At 42.3% G+C, this 16480-nt stretch overlaps 1 protein-coding gene across 6 annotated transcripts in view; it reads right to left on the bottom strand.

Annotated features, from left to right (window-relative positions):
- The window catches only part of Spata13 (spermatogenesis associated 13), a 322568-nt gene that overhangs the window by 49408 nt on the left and 256680 nt on the right, over positions 1-16480 (bottom strand). For 4 of the 6 annotated variants that reach the window (XM_047552797.1, XM_047552801.1, XM_047552799.1 and 1 more), the window contains 2 exons: positions 12004-12369; positions 9163-9307 (listed from right to left, as the gene is read on the bottom strand). In XM_047552797.1, coding sequence (XP_047408753.1) covers positions 9163-9307; positions 12004-12369 — 511 coding nt within the window. Of the gene's footprint in view, positions 1-9162; positions 9308-12003; positions 12370-15798; positions 15881-16480 lie in introns of those variants that run through there. The other 2 variants (XM_047552803.1, XM_047552802.1) reach the window with 2 other exon arrangements.

The following is a 16480-nucleotide window of genomic DNA, read 5'->3' as shown; positions in this document are numbered from 1 at the left end:
TGGCTCCAGTCAGCTCTGCACTATGGCCTACAGCCTGGCCAGCGCCGGGAGTGGCATTGGCTCCCGTTCACAAGAGCCTTCCAAGACTTTTACTAAGGGCCCACCCAGCTCGGTTGGATGGTCTCGCATGTGCTGGGACCTTTCTCATCCTGGGGAGCTCAGGTCGGAGGCTCCAGCAGGGGCTATCCCACACTTCCCTGCGGGGCACTCCACGGAATTATAGTCCCCAGGCAGCTCCTGGGGGACCACCTCCCACCTCAGTGCGAAGGAGGTCACAGGCTACTCCAGGCCCCCAGACCCTGGGAAGGAGCCAACATCCAAGGACTGCATGCAGAAATTTATCTAACTGAGGCCCCTCCCGTATGGATGGTCCACTCCAAAAGACTGTAACGGAACTTCCAACTACTAACTAGGATCCACTTTCATTCATGGGATTGAACCCAGGGCGTTTAACCACGGAGCCACAACCCTATTCCTCATTTTATTTTGATACAGGGTCTCGCTAAGTTGCTTATTAGGGCCTCACTCTGTTGTGCTGAGGCTGGTCTCGAATTTGCGAATCCTGCCTCAGCCTCCTGAACCGCGGGGATTATAGTCATTCACTACCACCGCCCAGCTTTCCTGCTGGGTTTTTCTAGTGAATATTTATAGTGGAAGAATACCACCAATGCTATGAAAAAGCAGGAAATCTTACTGTGGCAGAAAGTAATGCCATCACTCTTTTTTTAATCTTTAAAACAGTCCTTAGTTTAGCTGGGCACAGTGACCCACGTGCCTGTAATCCCCAGCAACTCTGGAGGTTGAAGCAGGAAGATGGGAAGTTCCTGGACAACTTAACGAGACCTTGCTTCAAAATAAAAAATAAAAAGGCTGGGGGTGTAGCTCAGTCACACAGCTTCCTTGGGTTTAGTAGCACACAAAAACTTGATAATTCTCAATTCATTCTTGTGAAAAAAGGAAAATACAGTGTACTTTTTTTTTAATCACAAGAAATATATTTTGAATTTTTAGGTACCTTATTCCCCATGCTTATCTTTGTATTCTCCTGGTAGACCCTGGTAAAAGCAATGATTAGCAGGGTGTGGTGGTGCAGGCCTGCAAAGCCATCAGTGAAAGGCTGAGGCAGGAGGATTACAAACTAGAGATCAGACTCAGCAATTTAGTGAGGTTCTGTCTCAAAAGAAATATATTTTAAAAAGAAATGGATATAACTGAGTGGTAAAGTGGCCCTGGTTCAATCTCCAGTGCCAAAAATAAAACACAACAAAAACAATGATCAACTCCAGTGCATCTGTAATACTTTTTGCTTCTTTTCCTATTGACATGGTGGAATTTTTGAAACCTGTCAGGTTTTCAAAGTAAGTTTCTTCACCAGTCATTGACCAGCTCTGATGTGCTTCACAGATGGATTGGCATGCATAGTCTTTCCTCAGTATCTGGCTAGGATTGGTTCCAGGATCCCCTGGGATACCAAACTCTGAGGGTGCTCAAGTCCCTTATAAAGTAAAATGCCACTGTATTTACACAGAATTTCCCTACATTCTCTTGTATACTTTAAATTACCCCTAGGTGACTTATAACACCTAATACAATATAAATACTATGTAAGAAGTTATTATACTGTATTGTTTAGAGGCTAATGACAAGAAAAATGTACATATTCAGTACAGATGCAACTTTTTTCAGATTATCTGCAGTTGGTTGAATCCATGAACGGGGAACCAGAAGATACAGGGGTCTGACTATAATTCAGGTCATGCTGTCCTTTGTAGATCACAGGACATATCACACCTTTAAAGCACTAAAGCACTTAGTTGTTTCCTAATGAAAAATATGAATCAGTTATGATTTAGTTTTACAACATGTTTGTGAGCAACTCACAGCATTCAGGTAAAGATGGAGAGATTTGTCTATGTCATTAGAGGACTAGACTGGGTCAATTTAATCCTCTTTCCCAACTTAGAGTGACTATGTTCACAAAAAGCGAAAATATAAAAATAAAAATTAAATAAAGTAATTATTAGTGTAAGAAATTTAAATGTCATAAATATCAATGTGCCGTGTTTATACCCCCTTCGAAGAGTATTTCCCCCCGTTTTAAAATCTTGTTTTTTTTATTGGATTATCCCATCATTCCTTTGTTATCTGGCATAATTACTAAATGCTCTAATATAGTGTGTCTTGGTTAACTAAAGTTATTTGTTTGTTTTAAAGCAGTGTTTGGATTGAATCCTGGATCCTGTGCATACTAGGAAGGTGCTCTACCACTGAGCTTTACCCCGAGCCCTACAGTGCTTTCTAAAATGTGACAGACAGGGACTGGGAGTAGAGCTCAGTGGTATAGCACTTGCCTACCATGTACATGACCCTGAGTTCAAACCCCAGCATTGCAACACACACACACACACACACACACACACACACACAATCCAAATATAGATATATATCAAAGATAGGGGCTAGGGGTTTAGTAGGAGAGGGGGGTGGGAAGAGAGAGAGAGAGATTTTTTTTTTTTTTTATGGAATACCCTACTGACTTCAATACATGGGCATACTTTAGTCCTTTGCTTATGATCCATAAAAATTCTACTAAGTGATGGCACATGTCTGTAGTCCCAGGTTTGGGAGCCTGAGGCAGGAGAATCTTGAGTTCAAAGCCAGCTTCAGCAATTTAGCAAGGTCCTAGGCAACTTAGTGAGATCCTGTCTCAAAATAAAATATAAAAAGGACTGGGGATGTGGCTCAGTGGTTAAGTGCCCCTGGGTTCAATTCCCTGTACCCTCTCAAAAAAAACCTATTAAAGTTTAAAATCAAAGAAAACCAGATATTCTCTTTTCTGGGAGACAATTAAGTTAATCACAAGGTTCATCAGAAGAGTACAATAATCTGAACTCAATGGTTGGGACCAGTAGAGAGAAAGTGAATGAACATGAAAAATAAGAATTCTGAAAAGCCATCAAATTTTCTTGACAAAACATAGACCAGTTAAGGAAAGAATTATGATCGGAACCCAGAAGTAAGAATGGGGAAATTAAGCAGGAAGCAGTGGCACATGCCTGTAATTCTGGCTTACTTGGGAGGTTGAGGCAGGCAAATCACAATTCAAGCCCAGTCTGAACAACTTGGCTAGACCTAGTCGCAAAATAAAAAATATAAAAAGGGGCCTGGGGTTGTGGTTCAGTGGTAGAGCACTCACTTAGCATGCATGAGGCACTGGGCACAATCCTTAGCACCACATGAAAATAAAATAAAGGTATTGTGTCCACCTACAACTAAAAATATATATACCTAATAATAACAATAAATAATAAATAAAAATAAAATAAAAAGGGTGGGAATGTAGCTCAATGGTTCAATCCCAGTATCTGCCCCCCCAAATAAATAAATAAATAAATGAGAGAGAGAGAGAGAGAGAGAGAGAGAGAGAGAGAGAGAGAGCAGTCATCAATAAAATCAAAATCGGAGAATCGCAAGTCACAAATATAAAAAAGTAATTGTGTTGGGCTGGGGATGTATCTGTATCAGAGTGTCTACTTAACCATGCCCAACACCCTGGCTTCAATCCCTGATACCACTAAGTAAACAAATAAACCAATAGCATTTTTTATAGATCAGCAGGCTTCTATCCATGAACTTAATAAAAGGCACTTGTAAATGCCACTGTGATTCATTATCCTGATTCTGTTATCTCAAACACCACACCCATGAAGTCAAGAAACAGTGTTCACTTAAGTGACCTTCCCTCACATGCTGCATGGGCTCATTAGAGATAAGACGTGTATGCTAAATAGAGCAAGAGAAAAATGCCAATTGCTAGGAAAGGATAGATTTTTTTTTTTTTAAAAACCTGGTATCATGGCACATGCCTATAATCCAACTGACTCCAGGAGGATTACAAGTTCAAGACCAGTCTAAGCAACTTAGTGAGACCCTGTCTCAAAAGAAAAAATAAAAAGGGCTGGGGATGTAGCTCAGAGCACTCCTGGGTTCAATACCCAGTACAAAAAAATTTTTTCCCACCTACTTTTCTGGAGTATTATAAAACAAATCTCTTACATCATCTTATACAGAAAATAGTTCATCGTATATCAATAACAAGAACTCAAAAATGGTTGCACTATCATTTTCCCAACTAACAAATTAATAACAATTCTTTCACGTTACCAAACATTCAATCCCTTTGAAAATTTCCCCTCTTGTCTCAAAATCATCTTTTTCAAAAGTGGTTTGGCAGTATCAGATCTAAACAAAGTTCACACATTACATTATGAAATATAACTTAGATTAAACCAAACATACCTCTTTGGGTGGCACTGGCAGAAGATTTTGCAAGCAATTTGTGGCCTTAAGGAGATGGGTGTTAGCATTCTGGCGATATGTACACCAAAAATCTCTTAGAATATGGAAAGAAAGAAACCCTAAGACTGGGAGGCAGAAGCACTGAAGATGGTCTATCCAGTGAGTTCCATTTCCCACTGGGCTCTGTCTCCCAAACCGGAAGATGAAAGTGGCAGGAGTTTTTTAAGTCTTGAACTATTGATCTCTCTAAGCCAGAGATGCCTCCATTGCATGAAAGATCTGCATCTCTATGAAGGCAGATGCAATTACTGCCCCAAGCAGCAGGGCCAGCTCCAATTATTGACCCATGAGATCTTTGGTTGTGCCTAACTGATCTCTGGCATCATTAGGAGCAAAACCGATGAGAAACTCCATTAAGGTGTCACTTGATTTATGTAGCTGGAAATCTCCAGTCTGGGGAGCAGAGACTGACCTGAGCCAGTGTAACAGAGAAATCAGGGTTCTCACTCAACTCCCAAAATCAGGGTCTCAATGATGTACAGGCCAGTTCATCTTGGGTAGGCATCCTATTATTGCAAGTCTAAATTTTTAGCCTTCCTCAAAGAGGCCTTCCATCATTTACCTGGTAACTACTCCCAAGACAGGGAAACCCCCAATAGCAAAACATAATCTCTCTGACTGGAAGGAGAGACAGCCTCAGGAAGGATTTAGCTTGTATGGACTCAAGGTCGGGAGCTAAGGGTTTGGCTAAATGACTTGGAGGAAGGTGGAAAGAACATAAGGGATTAAGTCTCTGACTGGATATATCAGAAGACCAGAATATGAGAAGACAACAGTTCCATGTAAATTCTTATAGCAACAGTTGCTATTTAATAATCATGTGGACCTTATGTCCCACTGTGGACTTGTCAGTCAATCTTTTTTCCTCCTCATCTTGATTGTTTACTCAGTGAGTTCATTTAAAAACAAAAAAAAAGGCCATGGTGACAGAAATAGATGCTGAGCCTGGGCTAAACCACAGGACCTTCCCCTCAACAAAGTTAATGATATGGTTCTTTGTAGGAACCAGACAACTACTTGTGGAAAGTTGATTACAATGGGCCCTTGTCATAATAGAGGGGGACGATGATTTGTCCTTACTGGAAGAACCACTTGTGCTGGACATGGATTTCTTTCACCACCAGACATCTACTGGGTCTTCGTGAAGGCGCCTAGACTGTCACTGTGGCATCTCACACAGCACTGCTTCTCCCTGGTGACCATCTCCTGCTCAACCACAGCTTAATGAATTAAAGTTAGAGAGGCATCTTGGAGACATATCCTGATGCTGCCCTGGAGAAGACATGCTCTGAACTTGTGACTGCTGTCACTGGGTAATGCTCACCTACTGTGGGAAACCACTGATACACACAGAAGCTTTCTTGGTGACTTCTTAACACACTTGCAAAACGTTGTCTCCCCATCCAATAACTGCTCTGTCGAAACTGAATTTAGACCCTTAAGGAAGAAGTACTGCCACTGGAGTTCACAGCCCTGGCCCTGCTGAACGAGAACCAAGTGAGCCTGGTCATTATAGCGTCTTCTCCCCACTGGGGAAAAGAGCACCCAAGGAAAACATGGATGGCCTTGTGGTCGCTGCCACCATGATTTCTCATGTAATAGTCTGCACATCAGTTTCCCCTCCTCTGCCTTTCCCCCCAGAACTCCTTCCTCTCTGAAGCAGAAATTAGAACCTATCATTCTACTGCTGGCAGTGACTTCCCATTGCACTCAAAATAACCCCAAACCCTTGTGACCTGCAGTGCCCTTCTGTCTAGCCACAGCAGAACTCCCTGACTGCAGCATCTTCTTCTGTACCTGTTCCCTGAGCTCTAGTCACTCTGGCCTCCTTGCTGAACCTCAGACATATCAGGTGTTTGCCTATCTTTGGATGTCTATTGCTCCCTCTTGGGTCTCTCCTCCTCCAGATCTTTGCTTCACTGTCTCCTACTCATCTTTCCACTCCAGTGTCACCTCCCACTCCTATTCTCTACCACCTCACCCTCATCCATCTTAACCAAAGCAATCACAGGTCCTTAGATAAACCTTACTGGCTTATGGGATCTATTTAAATTCTAGAATATGCAGTTTCCCCTCTGTATCATTGAGGGATTTGTTCCAGGACATCTCACTTACATACCAACATCCTTGGGTACTTAAGTCCCTTATATAAAATGGCACAGTCTTTGCATAGAATCTATGTATATCCTCCTATATACTTTTAATTATTTTTAGATCACCTGTAATAGCTAAAACAATGTGAACATCATGTATATAGTTGTTATAATGTTTGTTTAGGGAATAACAACAAGGAAAAAAAGTCTGGGGCTGGAGGGTGTAGCTCAGTGGTAGAGTGCTTGTCTAGCATGCGTGAAGCTGTGGATTTGATCCCTGGCATCAGCAGAGGGAAAACATGTCTGGGTATATTCAGTACGGATGTAACTTTTTTCTGAATTCTCTTCTTCTTAGAAATATTTATTTATTTTTGAAGTACTGATAACCAAACCCAGGCTTCATGTAGGCTAGGAAGGGCTCTACACTGTGCTATGCCCCCAGCACCTGATTATTTTCGATCAGTGGTTAGTTGAATCTATGCCTGTGGAACCCTCAGATATAGAAAGCACCTGTTAACTTGTAATACTTTGATTCTTAGCTATATCTAAATGATAAAAACAGTACTTAAGTTATAGCTGATGCCCCACAGATTTCTATAGACTGATTTGATTTTTGACTAACAGGAAAGAGACAGGACCACCTCCTCTGGCACCAAGCTCTACCAGGTAAGGTACTGGGAGAGGCCAGGAAGCAGTCAACAGGAAGAGTACATGTGAAGTCAAAACCCACCACTTACAGTCTTGCAACCAGACAGAAAAAAAAAGAGAAGTTTCCTTTTGTGATGTCATGTCCCCACAATACACTATTTAGTTTATTTACTATGTCCTTCCCCTTCCTACTTCCCATCATGATACACTGTTGCTTAAATTTATCTCAGGTTAGCAACAGATAGAACTGGAGAAGAAAGAGTTCTAACTCCACAGTCCTAGACTTGGAGATGTCAGCTGTAACTGATGAGCCTTTGGGTTGTCCCCTCTAATGAAGGAGGAGGAGCGTTTTCAATGACACCTGACGTAGTTGCACCATGTTAAGAGTACTGCTTAGAACGTTAGAGTTTTGTTAGGTAGGAAAACTTTTTAAAAAGTACTGCTTATCTGTCAATGAGAGCCTTCTACCACCCCGCTTTCTTTCCTTTCTTTCTTTTTTTTTTTTCTGTGGGGGTGGGGGTACTAGGGATCGAACCCAGGAATGCTTTACCACTGAGCTAAATCACCAGCCCTTTTTATTTTTTGAGACAGGTCTCACTAAGTTGCTAAGGGAGCCTCCTGATTCACTGGGATTAGAGGCATGCACCATGGTGTTCACCTTTATTTTCCTTTATAGCACTACCTACCCTGTTAAATATTTACTTGTTATTCTCCTCACTAAAGCCTAAGTGACCAAAGAGGCTTTGTTCTGTTCCCTGCCGTCACATGGCACAGTGGTAAGCTCTCAATGGCGAATGAGTGAGTGAGTAAACATAGGACCTGTGTAGAATCTGTTCCTGTTCCTAACACTGCCTAGATTTCCTCTGGGAGAATGAACTCTCCTCCATTGTATTTGGCCTTGGTGGACAGGGAACCCAAGCACAGAAAGCAAGGAGGCCTGAAGGCACCCACACCTCCTCCCTGTGCCAGTGCTACCAGGTGCTGAACATGTCACATTCCACTCCGGGAATCTGAATCTTGGGTGAGTGACAGAAAGACAAACTGGCCAAGTGATGGTGACATCATGGTCAGTGCTTCTTGTGGTTCCGTGGCTCCTGGGAGCGACCCTGATTGTTTTCCTTAGCCTGGTCCCCCAACTACCCCATCAATTCTGGGAGCACTCAACACCCTTCCAATAAACTCCCTTTTTGCTTAACCTAGCCAGTTAGTTTTCATTGCTTTTCAATGAACGAATCCTAAAGCTAAAAGAAAAAATTTAAAAACAAAAAACAGTATTACAGAAAGCACAAAATATGCTATTTGCGTATGTTTAGGGATTACAAGAGAAATCCTCTACATTCCATTATCAAAACCATTTCCGTTTTTCCCTGTCTTTGACCATATGTGTACATGTTGTACATGGATACAGTCACGATATATGCTTTTGGTTGAATTATGTTCCCCAAGAGATGATGAAGTCCTCACCCCAGGAACCACAAATGCGACCTTATTTGGAAACACTATCTTTGTAGATGATCAGTTATGATGAAGTCATTAGGGTGGGCCCAAACGCAGTAAAGTTGGTGTCTTCGTAAAAGGGGGAAACACAGATACAGGAGACAGACACATATACAGGGAGAATGCAACAGGAACACAAAGGCAAAGATAGAGGGACTGCTGGTACACACCAGGGAACGCCAGAGACTATCAGAACCGAGGAGTCACCTGGAGTGGATCTCCCTCAGCTTCAGAAGGAACCAACCCTGCCACACTCTGATCTCAGATTTCCAGCCTGATCCCTGGTTCTTATTGGGACGTGCCCTGCGGAAGCTTAGGTACACAGACACCACAAGAGGGTCAAACCTCTCAAATTCACCAGGTTGGCTTAAAGAACACCTACCCCAGACAACAAATGTTACACCCTCATCCTGAGAAGAAACTTCCTCAGGGCCAGGCATGCACAGCTTTGACCCAGAGGAAGGAGGAAAGCAACAGAATCACTGGGCACTTTGGGCTCCTGGCAACAGTCAAACAGATAGTTCCATGGCAATCTCTGAAAGGGAAGAGCCACCCTGAGACTCACCATTGGATGCTCTCATCTGCCGCCGGCGTCCCACGCGGTCCAGTCCAATGGGGGTGCTCTGAGAAAATGTGAAGGGCCTGAGCCTGGCGGACACTGCCTTGTATGGCGGCACCTGGTGAGCGGGCACGGGTGGCCTGGTTGCTGGCTACAAAAGGAAAGCAAAAGCTGTAAGAAGGTGCCAGGAAGTAGCAGCTCCTGCAAGCAGCATGCTGCACAGCTTTGCACTGTGAAGCTACTCACAGACGTGAAACAGCTTCTCCAAATCCTGCCAAGAGCTGCAGGCTGCACCAGGCTCAGTGGCAATGTGATAATCTAAAACTCTAACAGTCATTATCAGCTTAGTGGCTCCTACCTCACAGGATCACATCTCATCTCATTTTTCAGAGACATGTCAGTGGGGAACACTAAGCAAAAGTAAGAGTCTGGGAAGAGTAAAGGTAGATTTAGGAAGTGGTAGAATGCCCACGCAGCTTCAGGGTCAGAGTGAAGAAGATGCCTTCCAAAGAGTGGACTCTGGAGGAGGCAAGGACGCAGAAACAGACCCCAGCCAGGGTTACAGATGACAGGATTTACTCAGCCACTTTACCCACCTCTGAAGACCCACAAGAGACTTGTGGACTTGAAGTCAATTGCTTACATAAACTAACAACTGAGTTTCATTATAAAAAGTTGGGTTTTGCCAGATGTAGTAGCACATGCCTGTAATTCCAAATACTAGGGAGGCTGAGGAAGGAGGATCGAAAGTTCCAGGCCAGCCTCAGTAACTTTGGTGAGACCATCTCAAAATAAAAAATAAAAAAGATGGGAGATATAGCTCACTGGTAGAGCACTGCTGGGTTTAATCACCAGTACCACATCAGGGCTCAGGATGTGGCTCTGTGGTAGAGTGCTTGTTTAGCATGTGCAAGGTTCTGGGATCCATCTCCAACACTGGGGAAAAAAAATTAAAAGCTGGTTTCCCACATATTTACCCAGGTCTATTTGGAATCATCTATAACGCTCCTTCTTATTTTCCACATGTATGATCCCTATCACTATGCATCAAGGGCTTACTTGGTTTGTGCTTTCCTTGGATTTTGGGGTGTTTTTATTTTATTTTATTGCTTGTTTGTTTTGGTACTGGGGATTGAACCCAGTGGCAATATACCACTGAGTAACCATCCCAGTCCTTTTTAAATTTTGAGGCAGGGTATCACTGCTTAGTGCCATGCTAAATTGCTGAGGCTGGCCTCAAACTTGAAGTCTTTCTGCCTTAGACACCCAAGTCACTGGGATTATAGGCATCCACCATTGCACTGTGCCCAGTTTTCCTTAGGTTTTTAAAGAACTGTTCTACCCAACTCCCTAAATAAAATTATGATACAGAAAATTATTTTACTAAACTCTTTTTTGATAATCTGTAGTGAAATATTTTCTAAGTGCTTTAGATTATCTCTATATTGTGCTTCAGGTTGTAATAGACTACAAAGTACTTTAGTTCAAAGTATTTCTTCTAACAAGTACAGCATCTTGCAAAAGGATCTTAAAGATTTTAAAGTATTCTTCAATTTGACTTGCTTTTACCTTAAGAACTCAATTTAACTCAATTGAGTTTAAATAAGAGGTTTTAGTGCTTGCTACAAACAAGGCATTGTGCTGGGCTTTACAGGGAGAATGTCAACATTCAATCTAAGACTAATATAAAACTTCTCTTTTTAGAGAATTTTACGGGTTATTTAAGATATCACCTAGCAGGTTTTAAAAATGAAAATGGGCATATACATTACTCATAGACTGTTCTGTGAACATTTAACCACAGCCAGGGTATCAACTTCACCAAATGCATATAAAATTTCTTCAGGACAGGGTCTTTATTTAAAAGTCTTATATCTTCAGAGTGCACTGAGCACTTGATAAATACTTGTTGAATTATTAAAATATACCAAGGGACCATTATCAAACCAGCTGCAAACCGCCCCCCCCCCCAAAAAAAAGGTAAGAAAAAGGCCTGGGTGGGGCTCAGTAGTAGACCACTAGCTCAAGCACATGTGAAGCCCTGTGCTTCATTCCCAGAACCCCCCAACACACACACACACACACACACTAAAATAGGTGATAAAGGAATGCATTTTTTTTTTCCCTATAATTTCTTTGCCTTTTTTTTTTTTTTTTTTTTTTTTTTTTTTTTTTGGTACCAGGGACTGAACCCAGAGGTGCTTAACCACAGAGTCCCATGCCCAGTCCTTTTTCATTTTTTATTTCGAGACAGGGTCACACTAAGTTGCTTAATGCCTCACTAAGTTGCTGAGGCAGGCTTTGAACTAGGGATCCTCCTGCTTCAGCTTCCCGAGTCACTGGGATGACAGGTATGCACCTGGCTCCTTACCTTTTTTTGTTCATTTGTTTTTCTGTGGTGCTTGGATTGGAATCTATAGCCTTGCACATGCTAGGCAAGCACTGTGTCATGGGGCTCCATCTCAGCCCTCCTATTTCTTTTTATTTTCTTTTATCTTTTCATTTTAACAATAGACCACTCTCTGGTATGCCCTGCCACCCTTCCCCTGCTTAAAATCTCAGGTTGATCTGAAACAAAAGGCAAACCTATTTCACAAATCATTTGAGACCTCAGGAAAGAAAGATTAGGAAGAAGGTGGCCAGATGTCAGAGGGTTAGTTTGAATTCATGCAAGTTTTCAAGCAACACCAGGAGGAAAAGGCTGTGAGGAGATGCATCATCTTCCAGGAAGAGAGAAGAAAGGAAAAGCAGCTTCCTGTTTAGTTTGGTTTAGTTTGTGGTGAGAGAACAAAGGCCTGGAGGCTGGAAGTTCTTTGACGGCTGTGGTAGAAGCACATCAGATCTTACTTGGGTTAGAAGATTCTCGATTTCCTCTGTCTGCTTGTTGCCATAGAAGGTGACCCCTCCTATCACAGAAATGGGGCGTCTTCTCCGACCTTCTTTGGGACAGCCAACTGAAACATTCTGGTCTGCAGAATCGGTGGAGGACATGTTTGCCAGGGGGGGCCCGTCCACACAGTCCTCGCTCTGGGGGTCCACAGCAATGGAGTCTTCAGGAATGGACAAACTTCGGCTGATCAGCTGGCCATAGTCAGACAGTGGCCGCGGTCTGGACCGCTTCCCGGAGCCCCATCTCCTCCTGGTGATCCTGGGCACCTCTGTCCTCTCCTCATCCTGGGATAAGCCTGGCCTCCAGGGATCACCAGTCACAACCTTTTCAAATGCGAACAGGTTAGGTGAGCTCCACGATCCAGGAAGGTATTTTAACAAAGAACAAGCTATCTTCCTTCCCCACTATCCTCCTCAGCCCCACCTGGGGCTGGCTTGATTTACTTGTTTACGATTATTATTTGTGTAGTAGACAATGAAGATACAACTAACACACATATTAGAAGAACCAAATCCATCTGTCATTTGAGGCTGAATTAAAATTGTAATTTAAGTAGTGATATGTTGAAACTAGTGGTGAGGTGCGATAAGACATTAAGAACGTGAGGCCCTGGGTTTAATCTCCCAGCACTGCCAAAACAAAAAAGAAAAGAAAAAAGAAAGAAAACCTGACCAAATAGATACCACTACATTATAGTAACCACAGTTGATGTTAAGAAAACCATTACCACTCTGAGTTAATAAAATGAACTTATAACTATAGTTGGTGTGTCCCAAATACGCAAAATAAGGAGGCCCAAACTGGAAATGAGTGTGTAAAGCTACAGATGGCTCCCTTAAGGTATGTCCTTTCAAAAATGTGCACTACTTAAAAATAGAAAATTAAGTCCAGGGTGTTAGCCTCAATACTCAAGGACGTGTTGCTGGAGTTGGCAGCTTCTGGGCAGCAGTTTGATAGGGAAGAACACTGAACTAATATTCAGAGAACTGGATCAGGCTACTAACTAGCTGTGTGGTCTTGGACAAGTCACAACTAACTTTTCTGGGTCTCAAATATTAGACTGGACACATCTCATGGTTCAAAATTCTGTGACCTTCAATGAAGCAATACCTTCTTTCTTTTTTTGTCACAACGCAGGGGATCAAACCCAGGGCCTTGTGCATGATAGGCAAGAATTCTACCACTGAACTATAACCCCAAACTTTTCAAATAATTTCTTCAGAGGCAATGAAATGGCCAGAAAAGCACAAGTGGTTTGGAATCAGGCAGACTTCTGTGTCAGTCACTGTCTGGGCCACCAACTAAGCTTATAATCTCAGGAAAGTTACCCAATCTCTCCCATTTGGCTCCCTAACTATTCACAGGGGAAGAACAGCTCCTTGCAAGGATGAAATGTGATAATGGTAATAGGCCTTATCAGCTGGAGTTAGCTGTCAGTCTTACAAAGCCATGTGTGTCCTGTTCCCAGGGTTTACCCCTGCCTGGTGGGGGATAGATGCTATCTTAGTCACTCCCTCGTAGTCTGAACACTGAGTCCAAAGACCTGCTGGAGCAGAGCCAGCAGACCTGCCTGAGTGTCAGACCTGATGCCCTCGGTTCTTCCATCCTGGGGCAAAGGAAAAAGTCTGTCAGACCCCAAACACAGGGAGGACAACTAGAAAACCCAGAGACGGTATGTTTGTAGGGCAGGCAATGGCTGAGGAAGTAGCCCCAGGCGTCTCCACCCTGTCTTGACCCCCAAGACTGGTTGGACCTGAAGAAAGCTAAATGGTGGTATACCGCCTAAGAAGACACCTCCTGCCAGTGACAACAGAGATCTGAAATGTAGGCCTCATAATTTCCAGTCTGATGAGTTTAAACATTCACGAAGATCATGTGCCATGAAAAATTTGATGAAGTGCCAAGGAAGCAGGAAGGGATTAGTGAATATTCTATTTCAACTGCCCCATTTTTCAAATTAGAAACATTGAGACCTGAAGTTCAGTGACTTCCGCCAGTCTCACAGTCAGTTAGTGGCAACAAAGACACTGAAAGGTAGATCTTGTAATTTCTGTGCCACAAGATTTCCAGCAATCTCACAGGGGATCCTTGCAATCTTCACTTACCCTGTTTTCCACCTTTTTTTGTTGGTGGTGGTTTGATTTTTTGCTTTTTGAAGCACTAGGGATCAAACCCAGATCCTTGTGCATGCTCAGGTGAGCACACCACCAATGAGCTACACTCCAGCCCTCTCTACTGATTTGTTCTTACTGCCCGGAATGCTGTCTTTAAATCAAAGTACTACTGAAGGGGCCCTGATTATGCTACTGTGGCACAGGAAATAATCTGAGTCCAAGGCATTTGAGAATGGGCTTTTCCTGAGCTGTTATCTGCCTAAAAGCAGAGGTTCCCAAAAGGAAAATCCACATCTAAATAGGCATCTATTCTCCTAAAAACCCATTTCTCTCCCCTAAAAGGCATTTGCTTTTCCCTTCTCCCCCTCTCCTTTCCCTATTAATATGGTATATAAACCTCAAATTCTAATCATCCTCTAGAGTCACATTTTTCTGTGAATATCTGCATACCTACACACACCACAATAAAAAAATGTCTTGCTAATCGGTCTTTTGTCAATTTAATGCATGGACACCCAAACACAGCACCTAAGGAGGTGGAGGAAAAGTTTTCCTCCTCAGCGCCACCATCAGAAAATATAAGCAAAATCATGAAGGCTGCAATTATTTTCCGAATTACAAATTAATATTACAACAGGTATATAAAAAATATATATAACAGATTGTATACAAAAATTACAACAGATAATGGATGTCTGAAATAAGTTATATCAACTGATGCTGACAATTTAAGTACATAGTGAGAATAAACCATTTATATTATGACCCTGCAATAAAAAGGTTCAGAAATAATATGCCAGCAAAACAGAAGTACAACAAAATCAGAGGTAAGAAATAGTCGATTCACCAGTGTATGTGTAGTTTTAGTTGTTTTTTGTTTGTTTGTTTGCTGTTGTTTGTTTCCTTTTGCCCAGGGAATTTGGTTTATTGTTGCACTTATGCAACATGCAGCCTATTTTTTTTCTTACTGATGGTGAAAATAAGGAAATACTCCAGGAAGTGATCAGGGCTAAATGAAGGCAGGTGTGCCCAAAGTAGGCCATTACACAGCAGGTGAAGGGGCACAGGATTGTTCCTTCAACACCTCACACCTCAGTGTCAGCTATTGTGTTTGTACAGGGGACACATAGAAAAACAAACTAAAGTTTGATTTTCAGTGCTTATGAAGTTCTACTGAAGATTCAAAAGAAGCATGGATTGTTCTACAAACTACAAAAATTACTTAACAGAATAATACCTAAAACTAACATGTCCATTTCATGCCCAGTTAGGTACAGAGGGAAGAATGGGGGAAACCCCTCAGATAGAAGCTTATATTCAAATTTTGATCTCAGGCAGAAGAGAGTTAAATCCCTTATCTAAAACAAAAAACAAAAAACCTCTGAGGGATATTCTACCAAATCTTTTTGTTTGTTTGTTTGTTTTCTGATGCAAGGATCGAACCCAGGACCTGCACATGCTCAGCAAGTGCTCAACCACTGAGCCAGCCACATCCCCAGAGCAAACTAAACCTTTTTTTTTTTTTTTTTAAGCAAAATCCGGCCCAGATTCATTCCAGGGAGTGCAGTTTGACTGTGAATATTTGTGAACCAAAAAACACAGACACCAACAAACTTCTCCTACAAGCTGAGAACCTACCTCTGACTTGGCCATGGGCAGGGGCGGCCCACAGACACACTGAAGGAACAAGCAGTTGACCACGTCCATGTTCTCTAGAGATTTTCTTGCCTTTAAAGCCCTGTAATCAGGGGCCTACGTGGCCAGGCCAGAGCCCCGCCTGATGCAATCCAGCAGTCTCAGCTACGATCACTCCAGGACTCCATAAGCTTGAGTGGTCAATTCACACCCAAGTCATAAACTTTTGTACACAGACTTTGCAGTGGAGTGACTGCCCTTTTAACTCTTGCTTCTCCATGTACTTTTAAAGTACTTTTCCTAGTCAGCAGGATATATTTTCTTTCTATATGAGATTTCTTTTATTTTACAAAAATGAAGTTAATATAGGCTGTCACCTCCAGTTAGACACTTCAAATTGGTTTTGAAATCATAATGAAAGCAAATTATGAACCTGAGAAAAACAGACAAATTTATACAAAGTACCTTGATTTTATATGCATCTCTTCAGAAGCCTGACTCACAGAATCAGTCAGCAAGGGTTGTGGGTTGGTTGTGTTCCCCCCACAAACACCCCCAAGGTACATATAAATGTGATTTTATTTGGAGACTGGATTTTCGCAGATGTAACCAAGTTAAAATGGGGTCACCCTGGATTAGGTGGAACCTAATTTAATATCTGCTGCCCTTATAAGCAGAGGGACAT

Source organism: Sciurus carolinensis, chromosome 5, assembly GCF_902686445.1.
Source record: "Sciurus carolinensis chromosome 5, mSciCar1.2, whole genome shotgun sequence".
Classification (NCBI taxonomy): domain Eukaryota; kingdom Metazoa; phylum Chordata; class Mammalia; order Rodentia; family Sciuridae; genus Sciurus; species Sciurus carolinensis.
The sequence above is the reverse complement of the archived record's forward strand: the minus strand, read 5'-3'. Positions and strand labels throughout refer to the sequence as shown.